Below are 26,261 nucleotides of genomic sequence, written 5' to 3'. Positions count from 1 at the left end.
GGTGTAAGCATCTCAGCGCTGGCAGGGGTCTCCATGTGGCTTCCCCAGCTTTCAGGGCTGCATCAGGTAGGTCCATGTGGCTTCTCCTTAGGGATGTCTCGCAGGGAGTGAGCCTTGTTAGTAGAGACTCTCCAAGGGAGTGAGTAGAGAGAGAGAAGTGTCTCCCACCTCCAAGGAGGAAATACCAGGTATTCCCAGAATTCTTAGGAGAGGCCATGCCCACACAGAGGCCTCATTGGCTATGATCTGATTGACAGACTGGATTCCACCCCTTCACTCTTAATCCTCTCAAGTCCCAAATTGACACCAGATTAGGTAAGTACCACAGTGAGCATAGACCACCTCACTCTGAGTTAGTGCACCCTGTGGTGTTGCCTGGAAAGGTTCTCTTTGGCCACAGAATGATTTCATAACAGCAGTTTTGCTTAAACCTCGTTTTTCGTGACTTAAGAGAACAGTGTGTGGCTGTGAAATTATTTCCTGCTCAGGAAAAATGTCACAGAAACGATGTTGAACACAGCTTACAAGGACAGCACTATGGGAAAAACCCAAGTATACAAAAGTGGCTTTCTCATTTCAAAAAAGGTGAACTGTTGATTGATGACAAACCTCATTCTGGATGTCCATCAACTTCCCCAAAGGATGAAAATGTCGACTCCTAGTGCATCTGGAGTGTGTTCCACCCGGTCAGAATGATCAAACTTGTTAATCAAGCTTTCTATTTAGAGGTTCTGAAAAGATTGCCCAACAGCGTGCCACAAAAAAGGCCTGATGTGTGGCCAACAGGGGACTGGTTTTGCCACCACAACAATGCACCTGCTCACACAGCCATCTCAGTGTGCCAGTTTCTGGCAAAAAGCAGCATGCCTCTCTTGCCCCACGTACCTTACTCAACAGACCTCACTCTGTGTGACTTCTTTTTCTTTCCGTGAATGAAGAGGGACGTGAAAGGACAGCAATTTGACGACCGAGAAGAGGTGAAGAAAAAAACGAAGGAGGGGAGAGAAAATGTTTTGAGAAACAATGTACAAATGTGCTTTACACAATTGATGTGTGTATGGATTGGGATAACAGTTGTATGAGCCCCTAATAAAATGTTAAAAAAAAAGAAAGAAAGAAAAAAACGAAGGAGGTACTGTCAGCCATCCAAAGAGATGAGTTTGAAAAATGTTTCCAAGAATGGAATCACAGATTTGACAAAGGTATTAAGTGTAATGGAGATTACTTTGAAGGTGATAAGGTTGTTTTGTAAAAAAAACAAACAAAAAACATAGCTTTGAAAAAAATCCATTGTTTTGGTATCCCCTTGTAAGATACTGTTTGTGTGAATTAAACAAATACATACATACAAAAAGTAGTTAGTAGTTGCCAGGAGCAGGAGGATGAGGGAACAGGGTCACAATTCAGTGTGCTTTTTGCTTAGAACGCACCAAAACAAGTAAGGGTGGTAGCATCATTTGGAAAGAGCAAGCAAATTTGTTGGCATAACTCAAAGAATGTAATCAACGCCACTGAAGTATACATGCAGAAACAGATGAAATACTGCATGGTTGTTCAGTGATCACACTAATAATAATACTTTTCAAGATGCTTAAGGTGCACAACGGGCCCTGGCAGCGCTGTTGGTCAGGTACTGGGCTGCTAACTGCAGGATCAGCAGTTCAAATCAACTGGCCTCTCTGAGGGAGAAAGTTAAGGTGGTTCACTCCTATAAAGATAGACAGCCTCAGAAACCCAGTACAGGGTTACTATGAGTTGGCATTAACTTGAAAGCAGTGGGTTTGGTGTTTTGTGTGTGTGTGTTATTTTAGAGAGCACAGTTTTACTCTGCACACAGGGGTCACCATGAGTCAGAAACAACTGGGCTACAGCTGGTAGTTGGTACACACAGAACCTGTATCATGCCCAGCAGGGAGAATTAACCTACAGTTTCTTAAACAGCAAACAGCAACCCGAAGCCTCTACGAACGTTGCAGATGACACTGGAAATGAAATAATCAGGGTGATGAGTCTTCTCATCCCTCCTAATTCTTATTTCTACTTCCTTCTGCTCCAAGGACTCTTTGCTCAACGTGAATGGACACTTCTATAAGCCCAGGGACAATGAGATGGTCACATGGCCAAATAGCTCAGCCGGCTCCACTGTTCTGCTAATATCTGAAGCCTCTTTATAAACTCTTTTGCCAACATGTTTTCAAAGCAAGGGAGTGAACGTTTATGAGCCTGCCCTAAAAATTAGAGGTGTGGTGACCTATGGCCAAATTGTTATGCCAGGCAAGACAGGTGGGAGTCTAAATAGGTCAGGATCCTCTAATAAGCAAGGAGGTTCCAAAGCACCCACATCTGATAACTCCATGGGCAGACAATTGGGATGAATAACCATTATTAAACAAATAGTGAGAACCAAGCTGTCAAACTTCTGTACTTACCCTTCCACATTATAAGATTATACACACAGCAGACATTAATTACAGCATCCTAATTGCTTTAATGCACCCTGGCACCAATTCACGATTATAATTTGAGTTTGCAGCAGCAGTGTCCTGATGGAAAACCCAGGCAGATTTAGAGAGGGTGGGGAGAGAAAGAGAGAGAGGCAAGGGGCTTACAAGATAATCGAGGATGATTAGAGGGAGAACAGGATGAATCAGAAGAAAGAAAGTTATAGTTATGGTTCAACAGTAAGCCTTTGAGTCCAGAAGCCTTGCCGAAGTTAATATTCTGTCTGGATGTTGTGCATGAGTGCGTGTGGAATGATGATTTCCTTTTCAGGGTGATTGTGAGTTCATCTAATTGGGACTTCCATTTATCTTTTCATTTATTTTTTCCTCATGGGGCACTGCATGCTTAAAATATTTTCACCAACATTGTCCTTTTCTGTTGTAATTGCTATTATTTATGCTCAAGTACATCTCATAGATGAGAACATTCTCGAAGTCCTCTTGTGGGAATTGTGCGATAAATGTCAACAACAACAAAACTCCAAAAGCCTTTGTTAAGGTCTTATCATCTGGTCGATGCATTGAGTCCTCAGGACACCCTGGTGTGGGCTATGCCCATTTTGCAGGTGGGGGCACTGAGTCAAGAGGCTAAAGTGGTTACTCAAGGCCATGAAGTTGTAAATGAAATGAAGATTCAAAGTCAGGCAGTTAGGGTCTCACATGCATTTCCCCATAGTTTGGGTACTCCAATGAATAAATAAACAACATCTCTGACATACCAACTTTAGTTCAGAGGTAAATTATACTCATAAATTATGTGTCTTCTTAGCACATTTAAAATCTCAACTATTTGTGGACATGAAATAGTTTTTGCTTATTTGTGGACATGAAATAGTTTTTGCTTAACAATTATTTGTGGAGAGTCCTCATTCTACTCCCTAATGAACTTATGTTACAAAAGAAAACAACCCCAAGCAGTTGTTATCAAATGAACTTACTAATAGCACTTAAATAATTGGCTGTACAAACCTAAAAATCAATGCGATTATTCCAGCACTGTTAATCCTCCTACCTCCTACCCTGGTAAACAGTAAGGAACTTGGGTCTCTTACGCATTAGTTTTTTCTCATCTTTTTTATATAAATGGGCTCATACAGTATTTGCCCTTTTGTGATTTACTTATCCCACTCAGCAGAATGTCTTCCAGCTCCATCCGTACCGTAACATGTATCAACTCCTAGTTTCTGTACTAAATAAGGAGTATCCCATTGTGTATATAGACACCACACTTTGCTTATCCAGTCATCCATGAATGTTTCCATCTTTTGGCTATTGTGAGCAGGGCTGAAATGAACTATATACTATATAGTATTACAGTAAATAGATAGTATTTATTTTAGTCTGTTTCCAAGTCTTTTGGGTTACCTACCCCGCAGTGTAAGTGACAGGGCATACGGCAGTTCCGTCTGTAGTTTGTGAGGACTCACCACCGTTTTTCACAGCAGCTGTGCCCTCTGGCGCTTCCACCAGCAATGGATAAGGATTCTAATTGTCCCATATCCTTGAATCTTAGTTATCCACGTGGGAGTGAAATCATATCTCATTGTGACTTTGATTTGTATCTCTTAGATGGTAAATCAAGCTGAATACATTCTCATGTGTCTGGTGGCCATCTGAATGCCATATTCCTTCTGAAATATAAAATTCGTGTCTTGAAGTATGTCTCTCTAGGCATTTCTACAAATAGCAAACATACAAAATCTGAGTTTTAAAATAGAGAAAATATTATTCAGAGCCAGTTATCTACTAGTGTCAAAAGTACTGGATTATAAGACTTTGCACTTTCAGCTGAAAGGATCAGGCCACCTCTTCGCCTCTCCTTCTTCAAAATAGTTATCGTGCTATTGTGCACAGTGCTGCAATCGTGTGGGTGTGCATATGTCAGTACAGGCAATGACTCTTACTTCTTCACAGAATGCACCCGGGAGAAGGGTGGCTGGATTGTAGGGAATTTCTACACCCAGTTCTTTGAGGTAGCACCATATCGCTTTCCACCGTGGTTGTACATCTGTAGGAACAGTCACACCAGAAGTGTATGAAATGTTCAGTCTCTGAACCTCATCCAGCACTGGTTGTTTTCTGATATTTTCAATCTAGCTGGGTCATTGTCACGGTAGGGCAGCATCTCATGGCGCTGCCTGGCATCTCCCAGAGAGCTAGTGATTTCTCCATATGCGTGTTAACCCTTCGGACGTCATCATTGGTGAACTGTGTGTTCACATCCTTTGCTCATTTTAAAAATTGGGTTATTTGTTTCTTGTTGGGGCATTGTAGTTTTCTATAGATTTTAGATATTAACCCCTTGCTCACTGTGTCATTGCCGCCCCCCACCCATCTCTGAGTTCTCTTTTACTCTTTGGATGACGTCTTTTGATGCCCATTAGTGTCTGGTCATCTCTTAGGTCCCAGTCACCGCTTTTGTCTTCTACCGTGTGTATTTCCTTCATCATATTTGATCATGTGTTTATGCCCTGCAATAAAGGCTATCGTGTGCCCCCGTTTTCTCATTAAAGATCCTTCTAGCTCTGGGTCTATAATTCATCTTGAGAGGGAGACACCTTAAATTCCAATCTCTAGCAGAATGGATAAAAAACAACTTTGATACACACACACAGTGGAATACTATGCATCACTAACAAAAACAATGTTAAAACCTCAAAGCACCTCGTGGCCAAGGATCAACCTGCTGAGTAAAATTAGTAAAGCACAAAATGACAAATATTGGATGAGAACACCATATAAAGATAAAAACAAAACAACACGACAAGGACTTTCCTACCACAGGAGGCAGAATTTGCAGGTTACCAAGAAGGGCAAGGGAGGGGGGATGAAGCAGCAGGCCCAAGGGTGGACAGATACTGACTTGGGTAAAGGGGAACAGAGTAAGCCAGACAGAAAAAGAGAAATGTAAGGGGTTGGGGTAGAATAAGTTACTGGGGTTTGATAAGTACTTGAAACTGTTGTATGCAAAGTTGAAAAGCTAAAATTTAAAACCTCTAAACGAATTCGTAATTTTAAAGATTGCTTAAAATATTTAACATATTTTATATAATTATATTTTAGTTCCATATTGACTATAATTCTTCTCCTATTGGGGAGCTAGCCCATGGTTTACCAAAAATAGCACTGTCACTGTGTGTGCCACTGAGCTGATTCTGACTCAGGTTGGTCCGACTCGACATAAAGTTTCTAAGGCTACGATTTAGGCGGGAGTACACTGCCATATGCTTCTGTTACAGAGCAGCTGGTGGGTTGAACTTACAACCATTTGCTTAGCAGTTGACTGCTACGTTTAAGCATAGAGTCACCGGGACTCATTAACAATAGCATTATTGAGTTTACAGGTTTCAAGAGACTTCATCCTAAACGGCACCCTTGTAGTTCTCCTACGAGGCATTTTAGAAGCACTTGTTTAGAAGAACAATGCAGTTCTCCCACCTGGCAGTTTAGTAGCTCTCCTTATTGGAGGCAACACGTTGTGAATGCTTACTTTTTCTAGGGAAGGACCCATTTGCGAGGAAATCTTTCATTTTGGCTAAATTCACTTGGCTTGTGCCAATGGAAATGAGCCTCGGTGGCAAAAAGGTTGAACGCTGGTCTGGTATCGGAAAAGCGGATGGCTTAAACTAGCCCACTACTTCTGTTGGAGAAAAACCTGGAATCTACTGTTGTAAAGATTACAGTCAAGAAAACCCCATCCGAGAGAGTCAGAAGGGACCCAGTGGCAGCCAACAACCAACGCCGCCGGAGGGCATTTCCTCATCCTTTCCTCTATGACCCTGCTCTTTGACCTCTGGGTTTTTTACTGATGGAAAGGAGGACCATTATCTCAGAAAGGTGGCAAAGGCAAATGCCACACTGTGTATGACAAGTCCCTGAAGGTGTGGGGTTAAGTGGCATATGTTAGAGACTATTATGAACATTGTGATTCTCATGGACACATAGGGCAAAATATATTGGAATGCTCATTTTTTAAGACAGTCATGATTTCCAATGTTAGGAAAGCCACATGAAACAGAAAGAAGTGAAATATAAGTATATAAATATAAATATAATAAAACTTTCAATAGCCCTTGAGAAAATATGATACTGGATTTGTTTGTTCTTCATGGACTGGCTAATCTTCAAATCAACTCCGATGGTTAGTTGTAGTGACTTCCCTTGGTAAATATGGCTCTTCTGATGGCTGGTTATTATGAAGAGACACACCTACCTCTCTGTAGACAGCATGGACAGTCTGCAAATGACAATTTCTGTTACTGATCCTTTACGTATGTTAGCATCTTGAAATAAGTTTGGGATTAAAACACACACACACACACACACACATGCATGCATGCACGCACGCACGCACATGCACATTCACATACGCAAACACTGAAATCCCAAATGCTAAATCTCAACCAGGTTAGCTGATAAACTGAATATAGTTTTTGTTCTTGGCAACTCCTCAAATTGTTGGCTGTTGAACTAAATGGAATAATTCCAGGACAAAACCCATGAATTTAATGCTGACAGTAATGGATTTGCTACAGAGGAATATGCTTCATGTTCTGTTAGGTTAAATGAAGCTGAGACTAAATCCTCTTTCTTAAGGCACTATAAATATGCATAGTAACAGGTCTTTCCATGAATGTGTACTTAGAAAAGGTCTCTGTGCCATGATCGGACAGCAGAAACAGTACTAATTATCTAAATACCTTTCTAGGATTTTAGAAAAACATTTTCCTTTCCAACAACTGTCATGTTTTGATTTTTTTAGGAGCTCACCATTGACTTTCATATGATGACATTTTTCACCCAATTTTTCTTCCAGGCCCACTGTTCTGCTGCCTACTTAGAACTTTCACCCTTGTAAGATGAAAGAGTAAAGACAGTTATTATTCAGGATGGTTTGGTGGAAAAGTTTGCGTGGGAGAATCCACTGGGCCCTTGACTAAAATGAAGCTCTCTGTCCTAGAGGTAATCAAAAGTCGAAAACTTATTTCCTGGGATCCTAAGAAAAGACCCTTGCACCTAGGAGCAGAGGCGCGTGTCAGCCTCTCCTGTGGTTGATCTCACAGTGATCTCCAGAATGTCTCCAAAGGTACTTAGCGTGGACGTGATAACAAGAGGTGACAAAAGATGTGCAGAGATCTTGTAAAGTTGGATCTTGCAATCGAAAAAATTCTATCCCAATAGACTCTTTATGCTAAATTTCAAGATTGCAAGTACCACATCAACTCTGGAAAATGGAATTTGGAACCAGTAGCTCTAACGTAGGTACTGAAGACAAAATAAGATCGGAGCTTCAAATGTCTAATATTATGGTTAATGCTCAGAACAGATGTTCAATTTCACTCGATCTTTTCCCAAGCCCACTTTGCAGAATTTGATCCATGGAGGTGCCAGTGTAAACTACATTTATTTTGCTCACTTGGCAAGTACTTGCTGAAGGCTTAGAGTGCGTGGCAGTTTCTATGCCCGTGGTTGGAATATGAGCTCTGACCCCAGTGTAGCGTGTGTGTTGCTATGATGCTTAAAAGATTCAGTGACACTTCCAATAAGATAGACTAGGAAGAGAAGCTGAGCAATCTATTTGCAAGGATCAGTCATTGAAAACCCCATGGATCGCAGCAGAACCTTGTCTAGTCACAAGTGATGACGGAGCAGGTGCAAGGGCAGGCCGAGGTCTGTTCTAGGAGGCACGAGACTGCTGTGGGCCGGGGGAAGACTTGACAGCAGCGAACAATGACAATTACTGCCAAGGAGCCAGGCCAAGTGGAAGTGGCAAACGCAAAAACAAACAATTCGACAATGAGAAGAGAAGCAGAGGGTTTGCAGGGAGGAAGAAGCTAACTTCCAGTAGGCATCCAAGGTGGTGGGATCCAGAGTAAAGAACGAATTGCTTAAGGGGACAGCCTCAGGAACGGAGTTCTGAAGGATGAGTCGAAAAGTGCTAGAGGGAGGTAAGGGGAAGGGGAGGGCCGTTCCGCAGGGGAACCAGTAAATCAAAAGTCATGGAGGCTGAGAAAGCGAGGTGTAATCGGGGATCGAGGAGTGATTTCCATTGTGACCATAGGGTGAGGGCTGGGAAACGCTAGAGATAGGCCAGCACTTGCATGTCTACGTCAAGCGTGGGGTTCAAGTGCTTGGCTTCTGGAAGCTCACAGCCGTCGAAAATCCTACAGAGTGCTCCGACACATATGGGGTTGCCACCTACTAACTTGACAGAAACTGGTTTTGCATGTTTTATGAAGTATGCCACAGTAGTAGCAATAATAGCAGCAATAATGATAATAATAATAGAAAAACAGTGCTTGTGCCAAACACTGTTGTGTTAACTTTGCCTAAATTAACTCATTTAATTCTATTTGTTGAGGTAGTAACTGTTATGAGCCCCACTTTATAGTCAGTGAAACCAAAAGTTAAAAATGTTCATTAAGGTGCCCAGGTCAGCAATAAAGCCATGTTTTGAAACCATGTGGCCTGGTTTCAGAGTCTGAACCGCTGACCACTGACCACTACACAGACTCGCTATAGGTAGCCTGGCTAGGCTGGGGAGGCACTTTGTCAAAGGTCTCCACCCTGCCCTCTATTTGTTCATTCTTTCCTCATTCACTTGTTCATATATTTGCCCATTCAGCAACCTTTTACCCAACATCCAGAGCTCAGGATAAAGAAAACCTGGCCCCTACTCTAAACGTGCTACTCTGTAGTCAATGAAATCAAAATGTAAAATTTAAGGAGTCCCTGCCCTCCTTGCCCATGCTACCCACAGATTCTCATAGTACGAGACACATAGATGGAGCACAGGAAAAAAAATGGGCATGATGAGAACAAAATAAAAAGTCAAACAAAATGTAAACTGTGGACAGTAACCAAGAAAAAAGCATATGCAAATCCATGCACGGCATAGGCCAGTGAATGCCTTTCATAGGCTACTCTGAGGAGCCCTGGTGCCCTAGTGGTTACATATTGGGCTGCTAACCACAAGGTCAGCAGTTCAAAAGCACTGATCCCGCTGTGGGAGTTAGCTAACGCTTTCTACTCCTGTAAAGAGCTGCAGTCTTGGAAACCCACTGGGGAAGTTCTTCCCTGTCCCATAGGGTCCCTAAGAGCTGGAATCAACTGGATGGCAGTTGTGTGTGTGTGTGTGTGGTGTGTGTGTGTGTGTGTGTGTGTAGGGGTTATGTGCCTGGGTGATGCAAGCAATTGACGTGCTTGGCTCCTAATCACAAGTTTGAAAGCTTGTGTTTACCCAGAGGCTCCTTGGGAAAAGGTGGTTTATCTTCAAGAATTCAGTCCTTGAAAACTTAGTGGAGCACACTTCTACACTGACAAACAAGGGTTCACCAGGAGGCAAACATATGCCACAGCAACTGGTATCAGAGTTATGGAGCAATTTCATTTTTGATTATTTATTCTCTTTTCCCCACTGTCTACATTTTATATAAACAGCAAGTACTACTTTCGCAATCAGAGAAAAAACATCAGTCAGCTGTCTTTAGTAGAAGATCTTTTCTTTTTCTAAGCAAAGCAATTGGGATTTTTAAACTTTCACTCAAGCTTTTGTCTGGTGTGAATGATGATTAAGTGGTTTTCTAAGGCAGGAGCTGAGATTAGCAAAAACGGTTAAGGTCTCCGTACAGATTTAAAGAGGTACGATTTAATGAAAACAAATTCCTTTTCTTTTTTGGATTTAAAATTGATACAAGTTTCTTGTTTAGAAAATTGGACAAGCATTACTTAGAAAGTAAATGTCAATCTCACAAATAATTATCATCTATTTTATGTTACATAATGCCCTAAAGGGCCCCTAGGGGTAGAATAGTTAGTAGCCTGCTAAGTTAAAAGTTGCTGGTTCAAACCCACCAGCAGCTCTGAAGGAGAAAGCTATGGTTTCCATAAGGATCCCCAGGCTTGAAACCTCCGTAAGACAGTTCTACTTTGCCCTATGGGGGCAGAGCAAATGGGATTTGACGCAACAGTTATATATATATATTTAAATTAAATACATTTTTAAATTTTCCTTCTATAGTATACATTATAGACATAAGAAGTGACAAAGAAAAAGAATCAAACCTTATTATTATTCTGTAACTTGATTCTTTTTAAGATTAGCAACATATTCTGGACATGTTTCCATGACAGAGGAGGCGGGAAAGTCCTTTTGATATGAATAGTCTTATGATGTGATATAAATTATGATATGAATAATCTATGAATTGATTTAGTAACCCCCTGCTATTAAAGTGTATTTTGGCAGTTTCCTGTTTCCTAATAATAGAGATAATGCAAAGATATTTTAATGTTTATTTTGTCCTGTTTCATTGAAATATCCCATGGGTTAGTGTGATATGTTTGTGTCAGCTTGGCTGGGCCAGGAGTCTCAGCTCTAGTAATTTCCCATGACGTGCTCTAATACATTGTAATCATCTCCACAATAGGATCTGCAATGAGCAGTCAAGCAGTCAAGAAGATTGAGAGGGAGGGGGATGCAACATGCCCACTCAATTCAGTTGGTGCAATAAATTGAAAGGCTGTTTCCTTAGGTGTATGGCCTGCTTTCAGGTAAGTGGACGATGTGGAAAAGCTTGCTTGCTTTTGATAGGTTTAGATCTTGCATCTGGCTCGTCAACCTCTGGTTCTCTGGATTTAAGTCCGTGGCCTGCCATGTGGCCTGCTGACCCTGGGAATCCAGCAGTCTGCTGTCTGAGCTGCTGACCTTGGATTTCTTCTCCTCTGCAACCACAAGCCTGGCCTCCTGGCTTTGGAGTCACTCACTTCTGCAGCCACTCACTCGCCTGTGGTCTTCGTGCTGAGCTTGGGTTTATCAGGCCCCACAGCTACACAGCCAGGAAAACCCTCCTGTCTGAGATCTGAAATACAGACCTGGAACCTGCCTGGACCTGCACTTGTCCACTTCTACAACAGCGAGAGCCATTTTCTTGATACAAATTTCTCTTTTTATATACAAATATACAAGACACTCTCCTGAGCACACTAACGAAAGGGCACACCTGAAAAGGTTGAATAAAGGGTATGAGGAAGCACAAAAAGTAATGTGGTTCGATGCTTTGCAAGAACTCTCTTTTAAAGTAGGGTTGCTAATGTTTGGCTCCCTGATATCTCCACATTTACTCCAAGCACACACAGATAAGTACTTACTACAAAAGAAGAGGGCCATGAACTCTAGTAAGGAGTCATGGCCATGTCTCTGGGTTGACCCCTCTACCTTTTGGTGAGAAAGTGGAGCACATTGCTTTTACCGGCTGAGCCACTAAAGAAAGGAAACTACAGTTTCAGGAGCCAGATTGCCTGAGTCTGACGGCTCCACTCTCAATGAGCTGTTTAATGCTGGTCAAATGATTTAAGTTATTTATACCTCCATTTACTCACTTGTTAAGGTAGTAATCAAATACAGTCTTGTTGCTATGTGTTAATACACACCCAAAAAAGCCCAAAAAAGCAGTGTCTGCAATGTTCTTCCTTTGTGAATGAGTGTTATCGACAGTTTTGCCTTATCTCCAGCCCCCATTGTTTGTTTAAGTCGTGTTCAGTCACTTATGGTTTTAATCTATACAAGTCAACAACCCATTTATTTTAGTCTAAAATGCCATCCCTTACATGTATACCTCCCATTTCTCAACAGTATTTTAAATTCTATACCATTGGCTAAATTAATGATACTATCATTAATTACCATATTCTCCATGGGTATGATTTATAATATTCCCCAATAAAATAATAAATGTTACCTCTAAAGTGGACCAGGGGCATAAATAAACCATAAATTTAACAATTGGATTTTGAACTTGCACTTAATCATAGCTCTAATCTAAGAACAGTTCTTATGATGTAGCCCTACTCCAAACTTGCCCTCATGACAAAATCACTGAAGATATGGGTGCTATAGCAAAGAGTGAGGAAGAAACCAGATGGTGCCCTGTTATCAAAAAGAATAGTGTCTGGTGTCTTAAAGGTTTGTCTCAAAACAAGCAGGCATCTAAGTGAGGTGTCAGCTAAGTCCATGTAGAAGAAGCACACCAGCCTGTGCAGTCCAAGAATTAATTGTAAGTAGTAAAACCCAAGACCAGAGGAGGAAACAGTATTAGATTCTGAACACCTGGTTTGCAGAAGGCTATGGATAATAGTGAAAGCCCAAAATCCATCTACAGCAGCCGTTCTCAACCTGTGGGTCATGACCTCTGTGGGGGGTGTCAAATGACCCTTTCACAGGGGTTGCCTGATTGATAGCAAAATTACAGTTATGAAGTAGCAATGAAAATAATTTTATGGTTGGGGGTCACCACAACATGAGGAACTGTATAAAGGGTCAAGGCATGAGGAAGGTTGAGAACCACTGAGCTACAGGGTCCCCAGGTGGATTAATCTTCCAATAAATCCTCTGCCCATTGACAAGGGACATAAAAGCCCTGTCCTCAGAAACAGTACATTGGAGAGTGGTCTAATGCAGAATTGAATACCTTTGACAGCGTTCTCCTTTTTGACACATTTAAAACTTGTTCTAGGTTTTACTATTTTCTGCTTTCTTTTCAACTGCGGTGTTCCTCTGTTTTGTTTTGTTATTGTTGTTGGGTTTCTTTCCTTTTTTGTTTTGTTTTGCATGTGTTTCTCTACATGACATCCAGGTGTGGTAAACCTACAGGGGCAGTAACCAGAGTAATAGTTTCATAGGGGTATGGCAGGGAAGGTGGGTGGGTGGGGGTAAGGGGCACTAATAATAATGAGCATAAGAAAGATAATAATGAGTATAAGAAAGAAGAGAATGTTCTAAAATGGATTGTGGTGATGACTGCACAACTATTTTGATGTTTTTGAAAGGCTAACTTTTATGATATGTGAGTTATATGTCAATAAAACTATTAAAATTAAAAATAAAAATAACCTGTGCCTGCTACTTAATAAGCTGCCCGTCAAGTCAACCTCCTGCCCCACACCCTGCTCCTTCTTCTCTCTGCTGCAGAGGAGGGGCGGAGGCTGGGTGTGATTGCTACCAGAGAGAGTATCTCAGGGTCCCCCAGATCTGTTCTGCCTTTTCCTTACTACCCCGATTTTACCCACACCAAAAAAGGCCAGGTGGTCAGTACCTGTTTATCTTTCTTTTTAAAAAAAATCATTTTATTGGGGTTTCATACAACTCTTATCACAATCCATCCATCCATCCATCCATCCATCCATCCATCCATCCATCCATCCATCAATGTTTACCTTTCTAAGCATGCCTTTAGAATCACTGATAGAAAAGGAGGGAGCGGTAAAGACTGGCTGGTTACTAAAATTATAGACCTGGCCAAGGACACCGCTAAGAATAATAATTGGGATTGGCTTTACCCAGCAGGCAGTGCGTTGCCCACAGTGGCCCACAGCCTTCAGGCAGATCACTTGCAGAATTCTCTGTCAGTTTCGGCATTTCCACATCACCCCATCTGGCCCGGGTGGTGGTTTTGAGTAGGCAAGGTGTGCCCCTACGCAGCCTCACTAAGGATGCCAAACAGGTTCAAGAACCCTCACTTGAAGAACAACTCTAACAATAGCCTGCACACTCCACGGAATGCTGACCTGTATGGGCTGTTCATTACTCGCTGGGAGTTTCAGTGTGGGCGCTCGTGAACTTCTGAAACATCTGCCAGAGGTGGTCCTTCATGCCCTGGCCCATCCTACAGAGGCCACTTGGCCCTTAGTGCACCTGGGCTCATTTTTAACCCCCTTTGACTAATGGCAACAAGGCTTGAAACAATGTGCAGAATGAAGGGAAAGGTGGGAGCTTACACTTAGGGCGCTCAGGGTATGACTCCACCAGCTGCAGCAGGTGGTCACCCCACAGCCATCCATCCGTGTGTTAACCTCATAGGCTCTGGCAGCGTTCTGCCTGGGTTACGTCCCAGCTACTTCCACTGGTGATCTATGTGACCTTGTGCATGTTACTTTACCTTCATATCTTGCTGTCTCCATCTGTACCGTGGAGGACAGGGCCAGTACTCCCTCAATGGGGTGGGACTGAGAATAAAATGAATAAGCCTACAGAGAAGAGCTTAGCAAATCAGCCATATTCAATACATGTTGACTGCTATGCCTTGCCTCCTCTGTAAGCCATGAGAACAACACCCCTGAATGGCAACCTATACAGGACACTGTTAGGATCCGAGGAGGAGTGAGGACTACAAGGAAGCTGAGATGACGGAGAGGGGCCTTGCAGGGCCAGTGTTTCATGCTAACATAATTGACCCAGGAAACTGCCTGCCTACTAGCTGTCTGAACTTACGCAAGCCCTACAACCTGAGTTCTTTATTCATCAACAGGGATGATAAGCTTCCTTCTTCTTGGGCCTCCCCAAACCAGTTGCCATCAAGTCCATCCCAGCCCTTGGTCACCTGTGGAACTGTGCTTTTTCAATGCAGGGTTTTCATGGGCTCCTTTTTCAGAATAGGTTGCTGGGCCCTTCTTCTGAGCCACCCCTGGGTAGATTTGAACCTCCAACCTTTCAGTTAGCAGCTAAAACCATGAAATGGTGTGAACCATTTGTACCACACAGGACTCCTCAAACCCAGTTCCACTGCCCTCAAATTGATTCTGACTCATAACAACCATATACTGGGTGTCTGAGATTGTAAATATTTATGGGATCAGACAGCCTTCTTTTTCTCCCCAGGAGTGACTGGTGGGTTTGAAACACTCAATACCTAATCCACAGCGCCATCAGCCCTATAGTGGGGATCAAATGTAATTAAGTGTATTCCACTTAGCACAGGGCCTACACGCCAGAACGATCTCAAGATGGTTATTTTGGCATTCCTTTTGTACCCATGAGTCTCAGGGCTAAACATCACTTTCACAAGTGCTCTTTTGCTGTTAATTGACTATGTGACTGTTAAGGCGAGAAAGAAAGGGAAGAAGCCCTGGTGGTGTCATGGGTTACATGCTAGGCTGCTAACCACAAGGGTAGCAGTTCAAAACTATCCGCTGCTCCCTTAAAGAGTTACTGTCTCTGACACTCACAGGGCAGCTCTTCCCTGTCCTATAAGATCACTATGAGCCAGCATTGGCTTGATGGCAGTGAGTGTGGGCTTTGGATAGAAGGGGAGGAGTCCCTGAGGGGCAGAGTTAATTCGGAGGCACATGGGTGGCCAAAAGTCAACTTGACTGCAATGGGCTAAAGAAGGAGCAAACTGAAAGATATCTTTCTAGAGTCTTCTCTGAACACAAGTTTCTTAAATGAATCTCTCTGCTCTCAGATCTTTGGCACGTGCTTGTTGAATACGCAGAAAGCTGAGTGGCACTTCCAACCATACTGAGAATTGCATGAAAGCCTCTTTAAAGAGGTTTCTTATTTCCGCCCTGAATTCTTGTGCTGAGGACCCCTCTCATTGAAAATAAGCATTTGTTGAAAATCTGACAGAGAAAAATCAAGGGTCATGTGGTAACCAGAGCTGACTTAATCTCACTGCAGCATTTTCAAAGGGGAAAAAACAGCGGCTCCGAGAGGTTAAGTTTCTTTCCCAAGATCACACAGTTGGTACAGCTCAAGGTAGCCTTGGTCCCAGGATCTCTCCTTTGAATTATAGGTCCTTGTTAAGATCAAAACACAGTCTGAGTTCTAAAGTCCTGCTTACATTCCACATTATGGTGGGGCCGGGAAGGCAGCAAACAGGAGCTTCTGGTCACTGGGGTTACTTTACAAGGCCACCATCATTACCCACTGTTAGGGGTCGGTTGCGACTCAGACGAATGGGGGACTCACTTGAAAGGTTTTTATCTGGATACACACAGTTAGAAATGAGAAGCACGATTTCTTTCCACACATCGATGTGGCACTCACTGCGCCTTCTGTCTGTAGTAGGGCCATGGCATTTACAAAATCAATGGGGACCAGCTAGTGTTTAAAATGACATGCACCCGCGCGTGACTTTCGTGACTATGAATCCAATCACATATACACACAATGCTTCAGCAACTAAAGCAAACTCTTTCACAAGTCATATCTAGTTTTTTGAATATTTCGATGTTTCATGTGAAAGCTTACACATCAAGTGAGTTTCTCTCTGAACATTTCACAGATAAACTGCTCCTTGAGGTAGGCTGCTACCCTCCACAATGTGTCTGACAGACTTTTCTCATTTCCACTCTGTCCCTCAAAAGGTTTCTCTGCTTTCTCCTTGGCTTCTCATTCTTGGCTTAGGGCGAAATGTTGCCCATTGGGCTTGTATAGTTGAATGGTCTAAGGAGAACATCTTTTATTGCTAGGTCTCTTACTTCATAGGACAATCTATTATTTGGTTACAGGTGACCGACAGGAGTGGCTTAAAAGGGTATCTAAGGCTAATAGTCTAGGGGTGTTCTCTGGTCTCTATCAGTTTTGTAAGTCTGATCTTTTAGATGAGTTTGAGTTCTGTTCTACATTTTTCGTCTATTTTCGGGCTTCTGTTGGGCCTCCAACCAGTTCAGTTGGTTGTGGTAACCGGGCACTACCTAGTTCATCTGTCCTCAGGTTAGAGGAGGTGGCCGTTCGTGTGGACTAACTGCATCCTTGAGACTTTGGCTTCCTTCACTCTCCTTTGTTCCAGGACAAAGAGTCCAATTGTGGTATCTTAGATGGCCACTTGCCAGCTTTTCAAATATAAGTCCTCCAACTTACTTGTCTACTGCCTCCTTTTTAGAAAAAAGAGTAACACAATTGATGTGTGTATGGATTGTGATAAGAGTTGTATGAGCCCCTAATAAAATGATTTAAAAAAAAGAAAAGAAAAGAAATTATTCAAAGCCCCCTTGGCAATTATAAACATCAGTACTTTAATTCATAATCCAGTATAAAATGTAGGTATCTGCTTTTTACCGTCACCCAGGATCAATCCAGTAACCATAGGGGGCTGTATCCCTTGCTTAGGGAAACACTGTTCTAGATGCTACTCACCAAAGTAGGATGTAGAAGATTATCTTTATAAACTATGTTATGTTTATTGACCTTGATGTCCTCGCAGACAATGGTCTGTAGACTTCCAAGGCCCATGAGGTGTTTGGATATGTCTGGGTAACTCTAATATATCTATATCTATATATCTGTATATGTATGTGTATATAGATGAATATATATGCAGCACATACAAATATAGACAAAGTCCCACAATTATATTGGTACATACGTGTACATATACTCCCACATACCCCCACACCTATATAGCATACATACCCATCTCTGCAGCCACTCACACATTTTTGGCTGTTGTTACTCTGATATGGAGCCTGGCTGGTACAGTAGGTTATGTGCTGATCTGCTACCCAGACGACCAGTGGTTTGAATTCACCGGCAACACCACAAGAGAAAGATGAGGCAGTCTGTTTCTAGAAAGATTTACAGTCTTGGAATCCCTGTGAAGCAGGTCCCAAAGGGTCGTTATGAGTTGGGACCAACTCCACGGCAGTGGGCTTGTTCCTCCTCCTGCATGGTTGCATGTGTTACAGCACTTTCTCTGGGATTTAAAACGTATTCGTGTGAGAAGTAAATAAACAAATCAAATCTATTCGTGTGTACTTCTCAGTGTTTTCATTGACCGTAGTCACGGACTGATTTCTCTTATCTTGTATATGGCCTGTTCCTGCACTGGAATTAACAGGCGTCTACTATCTAATCATGATTCTCTCTCCTGCGCCTTCCCAGCCCAGGTAAACATCAGAGAACACTACTCTCTGTTTGTAGGCTTATTCTTGAATTTTGGGGGTCAAGGCCTTTTCATACAAATCTTAGTCCTTTTGTGATGGAATTATTTCATCAACTATCTTCTAGATGCATACCTGTGATAACACGTTTCATGGGCTCATTTTTTATCACTGCATAGTTTTGTTCATCCATTCATCTTTTGATGGGCATTTGGATTATTTCCATCTTTTTGCTACTGTGAATGATGCTGCAATGAACATGGGTGAGCATATATCGATGGGGGTCACTTTTTATCTCTCTAAGACATGAATGCAGGGATTGTTTGATCATTTGGTATTTCTATTTCTAACTTTTTGAAGAAGTGACATAATGTTACATTATTAATAATAGTTCCTACTAGACAAGTACGCCAGAAGATCGCATGGCTTTGTCAGTATTTACACATTAGAATCCTCTCTTCCTGGTTTATGGTTCTGTCCTCAGTGGAAAAGGCCAGCAGCCGAGGAAAGCTCTCTGGCAGGGAGGAAGAAGTGTGTGTGTGTGTGTGTGTGTGCGCGCGCGCATGCGTGTAGGTTATTAGAGGTGCTGAACATGCCACTGGAGGGAAGACTGTCTTCTGAGCACCGAGAGATACTTTCAGATCTAACAGTGAGCCCTACATTAATTGTAGCTACCCACAACCAGTGACTCACTTGTGCCAATCAATAACACACCTACGCGTGTTCTACAGCTGGGCCTACCTGTTCTCATAAAACGTATTTACTCTTATGGTGGTGGTTTCGATGAGTCCTTAGATGCAATGTTCTTAAATGACCATGTTGCTGATGTCAGTGGATGTTATTCAACATGGCCCATCCAGTTAAAGTTTTTGTAATGTTCACCAGTTTTGTAGCTGTCATTCAATCAATTCTGACTCACAGAGATCCTATAGGTAAGAGCAAAACCATTCCCTAGTGATCCCAGGGCTGTCAGTCTTTATTAGAAGAGATAGCCTCATTTTCCTCCCCAGGAGTCACTGGTGGATTCAAATCGCGGACCTTGTGGTTTGCAGCCCCATGCACAACCCAGTATACCACCAGCCAATGACTGCAGAGGACTAGGCAAACGTGAGATGTTTGTGGTCCAGTGAGGGAATTGAGTAGCTTACTAATAATGCAAATAAGGCTCACAGCAGCCTTGTGGGGTAGGACTATGCAAATAAGGGGGTATGGAACCCTTATGAGATGGGTTAGTTTTGTCATCTAATGAGGCTCCAAATGAACCTTCACAGGGGGGAAAAAGGGAATCTCAGAGCCATCAAGAAAGCAGAGCCAAGAATGGTTTTGTGGTGTCACAGACAAGAGTGAGCGAGAAACAGGTTGAGAAGCAGCGGCAACGGAGACAGTGGAACTAGGAGACCATCAGGAGACAGACGGTGGGCTTCTCAACCCAAGGAGCACGAAAGCTGAGTGCCTTCAGGAAGGACGGCTGTTGGCAGAGTGGTGTACTCTAGTGGGCACTGACAGCGTTAAAAGAGCTGTGTAACGCTGGCAGAGTGGGTGTTCCCGCCCCCACTCCCATATCTGTCTGGAGAGCTAAGTTTGTGGACCCCCAGAGCGAGAGCAGATGAGCTTTGCATCTAGGCTGACTGGTGGAGTGGGGTGCCTCTGGGGACACAATCGGCAGAACCCAAAGCATCAGAGGAATGCAGGGGTCAGGCCAGGGCCCTTCTGCAGTGCTAAGAAGAGACCGTTCTGGTCAAACATTTGCATCCTGAGCGTTCTTGATCCTGAATGGTAAACAGTTTACTCCATTTAACAAGTATGGTCAGTGAGTTCTGAGTGGCCATTGCAACATAGTATTGAACTCAGCAGAGATATAAGAGGAACACGGGAGGGACGGCTGACGTCAGCACTGGTAAGTGGCTGGAAGGGACAGGCAGGCCTGACCTGATGCTGGCTCTTCTGCTCGCCTTTGAGAAGTTAGAATCAGTCAGACACAGCCCTCATGCCACGTTTATGTAACAAAACAAAAGGCAGTCAGTCCGCTACCACACTGATGGTTAATTGCAGCTAGGGACACTGCCATTCATAGGGGTTTCAGTGGGCGATTTTCAGAATTAGAGAAGCAGATCTGTCATCCTAGGCCACCCTAAGCCACAGAAACCTGTTCGATACCCTAACACAGAGACCTCCCCTGACAGGCCGGTGGCAACTGCACCTGAGAGGCAGGAACTGAACCTCAGCTAGGCCTGTGGAAGGTGAGAATTCTCCACTAAACCATGCACCTGAAGAAAATAAGTTTGTACACGGGTACAGATAAGAGCTGGAAACAGGGAATCCAGGACAGATAAAAGCCCCAGGACCAGTGACGAGAGTAGCGATTCCAGGAGGGTAAGGGAAAGGTGGGAGGAGAAAGGGGGAGCCAATCACAATGTTCTACATATAACCCCTTCCCAGGGGGACAGACAACAGAAAAGTGGGTGAAGGGAGACATCGGTCAGTGTAAGACATGAAAAAAAATTATAAATTATCAAGGGTTCATGAGGGAGGGAGGGTTGGGAAAAAAATGAGGAGCCGATACCAAGAGCTCACGTAGAAAGAAAATGCTTTGAAAATGATGATGGCAACAAATACACAAATGTGCTTCACACAATGGATGTATGTATGGATTGTGAAAAGAGTTGTACGAGCCCCCGATAAAATGATTTTTTAACATGTTGACCTTAACAACAAAAAAGAAAACAACTTGAATCCACAAATTTTCACTTAACACAATAAAAAGTTTAATTAATCCACCAACCCCAAACCTTGCACGCTGCTTTCCCTGACCCAGTTGCGATGGCATCGTCTGTCTGACCCCATAACATCTTTGGGATCGCGTGCTGCCTGTCACTCACATGGCTCAGACAGAAAATCCTCAACACTAGATTCTTACAACTGCATTAAGAAAAAAACTCTCAACTGTTACAGTTTTAGATTTTACAAAAGTAAGTTCTAAATTCCTTGGCAAGCTACACAACGTGCCCATTTCAAAAAGAGCTCCCAGGGACCAATATTCATAAGATAGAGTAGAGTTTAAAAGGGGGAGAAAAAGGCTGTTTTTTCTTACTTTCTCAAGTCCAACAGAATTTAGCATACAAAGCTACTACAGAAATATCACGAGATCAAGTTTGCAGCCTATCTATCTTTGCATTAGCAACAGAGCAAATAAGAAATCAATGAGTCTTTCTTTGGATCATGGCCAGCAAGGCAGGGAAAAATATCACACTGGTTAATTATACTTCTCCATAGAGGCTGATGGCCAACTGTGGTTTGTGGAATGACTTCCTGCCCCAATAAAGACTGAATTTGCCATAGAAGCGTCTCCTCCACAGTCATCCCTTGGAGTTCATAGGGAAACCCACCTCTTAGAGAAGAGAAACTATAATCTAGTCTTTGATACTGGGGCTGTTGTATTTTTCCTAAAGACCTAGCAAAAAACTCTGGTATAACTATCCCTGCTTCTTGCCGAGATGGAACAACAGGGATTAGATTTACCTGACTATATGAAGCAACTTAGAAAACAAAAACAAACAAGCAAACCTCCACATTTACCTAAAACAATAACTTTCAAATCACTGACTGACAAGCAATGAGGGAGAGTGAACCTGGCTTGAGTGAGCTCTATATCCACCCTCACTTGCTGCCGGCAGAGGGTTACCCCTGCCCCTCAGAAAGGTGTGCTACAGGGAGGGCAGCACAGATGACTCTCTGTGTTGAGAAGCGGGAGGAGACCAAATTGGATAGAATTTAGAGAACAGAGAGCTGGAGAGGAAGGAACTGCCCTGAGAGAAGAGTCTTACTGAGGAGTCAAGGGGGCACCTCAACTCCCTTGAGTCTTCAGCAGGGTATTGATCATTATATGTGAGGGAGGAGACTACCCAAGATAGAGGAGAGACTAGCCCAAAGAATGAGAGAGAAGGTTGCTCACTGCTTCCACAGGGCTGGAAACGGGCATTGAATGGCCTGCTCAGGAAGGTCTGGTCTCAGGAATGAGGACGAATTTGCTTTAGAATGAACAACCATCTGAGTCTGCCTAACACATCACCAACACAAGAGTTCGAAAAAGTCGAACTGTTTCCAAGTAACTAAACTGCACCCCAGAACACAGTACAAGATTATGTAGATGGAGACCCAAGTATACAACACCCCAAGAGGTAAGCTATCAATATCTGGCATCCAAACACATATTTCTAGGCAGGCACCAATGGGAAAAACATGAGTTATCTATGGAGAAAAGTCAACCGGTCCTCACTGACACAGCTATTAGAACCAGGACATTATTAAAATAGTTATTACTGCTGTATCGGCTGTATTTCTAGGTTCAAAAATTAAATAGTCACAGGTAAGATATTTTTAAAAAGACCCAAATCAAGCTCCTAGAGGTAAGAACTACAGCGTACAGGACGGGATTAATGACAGCAGACTGCGAAGGAAAACAATGAATTTGCAGCCTTAGCCACAGTGACCGTCAAAGATAAAACAAAAGAACGAAAGAAGCAGAAAGGAAGAGCAGCCTGAGCTCTGGAAACCTTCAGGTGACCAGATACTTGGGAAACAGCGTCGGTAAAAGAGCCAGGGATGGGGGCAGATGACACATCTGGAGAAACAATGCCTGAAAAAGGTCCCTACTTGGACCAGGAGGACTAGTCGGTGCCTGGTTCCCACTGCTGATCATTCTGACCAGCGACATCATAGAAGGTCCTGGATTGCAGGGGGAAATGTAGAATAAAATTCAATTTCCTAGGAAAGGTCAGACTTACTTGGACTGGGAGATACTAGAGAACCCTCTGAAACAATTTTATAGCCTTCAAGCCTATTTTATATCCTTTAAACTTGGAATTGAAGCTGTTTCTGGAGGTCACCTTCTGGCCAAATTGGCTTAGAAAAGAAATAATGTCTCCCACGAGTTTGCATCAGAATCGACTCCGTGGCAGTGAGTGTGTGCAGAATGATCAATTTACAATCAACTACCGAAGAGCACGCCCACAGGTAAAGACGAGAAGGAGGGGAAACGAGGCTGCGGAGCCCTAGTCGTTCAGTGGGGTATGTATTGGGTTGCTAACTACAAGGTCAGCAGTTTAAAACCACTAGGGGCTTCTCGGGAGAAAAACGAGGCGTTCGGCTTCCACAGAGATATACAGCCTTGGAAACAGTTCTACTCTGTCCTCTAGGGTCACTGTGTGTGGACATCCACTCATAGTGAGGTAAGGGAGGTAAGGTGACTCCAAGGTGCAGGATCAAAAGCACTGGACTTCCATAAGACTGGCTTTGAATTATGAACACTGGCCTTGGGGAAAGGCAAGGCAGACCTTGTTAAAAGCCATTACTGGTCTGACTTTTTCTGAGGCTCCGGTCACATGCTGCGTCTTTCTGAGTCATCACACGTGGTGGACTGGATGCCTTTAAACGAATAATGTGCAGACCGCTCAGAATTTGAGAAGAGGTGCCATTTTAAAGTTTCTTTGGAGGACAAAAGCTATTGCTAGAAACAGTTATGGTCTGTTTCCATTGGCTTGAAAACACAGGCAAGACTTGCTTCAACTGCAGCTTGCCTTATTGACAGAAGGTACCACCCAGCGCCTTACCTGGTGCACACAGGACTTTGCGTTCAGGAAAAACAGCTCCACGGTCGTTTTGTCCTTTAAAAACGATATGCTCTCGATGTAAAACCTGGAAAACAGGACAGAAGGCTGCGTCTTTAGCTTTGCTTTTCCTCCATCAACATGGCGCCATTGAGCGTTGCCCAAAAGCAGAACGAAGGGATGTATTTTTTTTCCTTTTCAAAAGCAATCCGCAGTTGATGTGTGTATTTACACATCGCTTCCGATGAAGGGTGTATGTGCTCGTTCATGATGGAGAGTGCAGAGACACAATGGGGTCTGCCTCATCGTTCCTAATGTGTGCTGCAGACAGTGTTGCGGTGTGTAACCTGCTGTTATCATTCGCAGGTGTTCACTCACAGATGTTCAAAGATCAAATTTATAAAGATACTGATAATTAAAGGTAATCATGATGTTAATAAAAATAAAATCAAGAGAGTAATGGACTTGAGTCAGAACTTAAAGCCTCTTAGAGACATGTTCTTGGGTGTTGGAAGGGGAGGTACAGAGAAACCCCCAAAGGTATTCGTCTACAGGCACCTATTTGTCTGCGTTGCTCCTGCTTGGACACAGGTCTGAGAGCCCACAAGACCTCGGGCAGCTTCGGAACAAAGCCCCGTGAGCTCCGAGGGTTGGAGGCCACCGGTTGTTGTCAGCGGTTTTCAGACTTTGAAAGGGATGGGAGATCTGAGGCCCCAAGGCTACCTACCTTGCCCCCATCCACCAGGGGAGTTTCAATCACACCCTCCTTCCTTCCCACTCATGCTTGGAGGTGCCAGGCTTTCCCATGGGTTGCATGCCAAGCTCAGTCTGAAGTACTCCATTACAGCTTTTTTTTTCATGCAAATCAGTGTATGTACTTGAGGATCCCCATATAGCCGCTCTTCTCTGGAACCAGTTGGTGCGCTCTGAGGCCATGGGCACCTCTCTCTCTCGCTCTCTGGGGAGCTCTGACAGTCCCATGGTTGGGGGAACTGATTCTTAATGATTACATTGGGGAGGAGGGATTCAAAAAGTTTGTGGGAACATGGAATAAACGGATCATAAAAATTTCCCATGAACCCTTTGAAATACCCTCATGCTTTCCCAGGCCCATGAGAAACCAGTTTACAAAGGCAGGCACTGCCTGGTGGGTTCGTCCTATAAATGCGAGTCCCGTGCTGGAGCCTTGCTTGGTGAACAGTGCACGAAGAGACTCAAGGTTCCAAATAGCTCCCAGTTCAGGTCATGGAAGATAATTTGCTCTGACAGATGAGAGTCAACAAAAGGAAAAATAATAAAAGGTCACTGTCACGGAGTTGATTGACCTGTAGTGATTTGTTGGGACAGGACAGAGTGGAACTTCTCCCTGTGGTGTCTGAGCCTGTAAATCTCTCCAGGAGCAGAAAGCCCTGTCTTTCTTCTGAGGGTCACGGATGGAATTTAAATGCCGGCCTTGCTGTTGGCCACCAGGGATCCTTAGAGTCAAGAAATCAAACCAAACCAAAGTCACTGCCATCTAGTGGATTCCGACTCGTGGTGAGTCAACAGACACCAAGGCTAAATGGCAAAAAGGTGCAAGAAAAGCTCACCCTACTCGGTACACTCATGTGATGACTTGGGGCTCTTTCTTTCCCCTCCAGCAATGATGGAACAATCGATAAATAAGTAGGGCTGAACAAGCCTGTGAAAGATTTTATCTCTAGGATGCTAAAGTCATTTGAAAAATTCCAACTCTACAGTTGAATCATCCAGGGAAGTCCCACAAAGAGAATGAATCCTTTATACTTTGACTAAAGGCCTGCCAGTGGGAGCCCTGATGGCATAGTGGTTAAGTGTTGGGTTGCTAACACAAGGCCAGCAGTTTGAAACCACCAGCGGCTCCACAGCAGAAAGATGACCAAGGCTTCCTACTCCCGTGGAGGTGCAGTTTTGGAAACCCCTAGGGCAATTCTAGAAGGTCAGTATGCGTGGGAATCGATTCAACGGCGGTGAGTTGGGTTTTGGTCTGGAAGGGTTAACAAGCAAGATGAATGAAAGATTGGAGAATATTAGGTTTGTGAAAAGAAGGAGGTTGAATACTAAGGCTGGGAGGGAAGGAAGGAGTTAGAGAAAAACAAAAACCATTGGAATCTACAAGATCTGGAATACGAACGGAATCCCAACCTTTATCCTTTATTAACTGTGTGGCCCTGGGCAGGGTACACAGTTTCTTTTCTAAAATAGATATGATTGCTTTTAATCTCACAGGGCTTAAATTAGATACTATATGAAGCACTCATTGTATTTTAATACTTGTTCATTTTTAATGGACTGCCTTGGCTGGTATTTGGAGCTGTGTTGTTGTCTGTGTTAGTGCAAGGTGTGTAAGATGAGGGTAATGATGCTTATTTAGGAGTTCTGTTAGGCCATTAAGTGAGATGTTCCAAATGGAGTGAGCTGCACCGCACTCGACAGTGATTGAAACATTATCATTATTGAGACTCTGCAGAGCTGGCAT

The 26,261-nt window shown here is 43.3% G+C and overlaps 1 protein-coding gene across 3 annotated transcripts in view; it reads right to left on the bottom strand.

Annotated features, from left to right (window-relative positions):
- The window catches only part of FRMD4B (FERM domain containing 4B), a 332,839-nt gene that overhangs the window by 108,029 nt on the left and 198,549 nt on the right, over positions 1-26,261 (bottom strand). For all 3 annotated transcript variants that reach the window (XM_045289894.1, XM_045289895.1, XM_045289897.1), the window contains one exon: positions 23,768-23,852. In XM_045289894.1, the coding sequence (XP_045145829.1) occupies positions 23,768-23,852 (85 nt within the window). The remainder of the gene's footprint in view (positions 1-23,767; positions 23,853-26,261) is intronic.

The sequence above is a fragment of the Echinops telfairi genome, unplaced genomic scaffold (genome assembly GCF_000313985.2).
Source record: "Echinops telfairi isolate 266 unplaced genomic scaffold, ASM31398v2 ScPeMD7_31;HRSCAF=116, whole genome shotgun sequence".
Classification (NCBI taxonomy): Eukaryota; Metazoa; Chordata; class Mammalia; order Afrosoricida; family Tenrecidae; genus Echinops; species Echinops telfairi.
The sequence above is the reverse complement of the archived record's forward strand: the minus strand, read 5'-3'. Positions and strand labels throughout refer to the sequence as shown.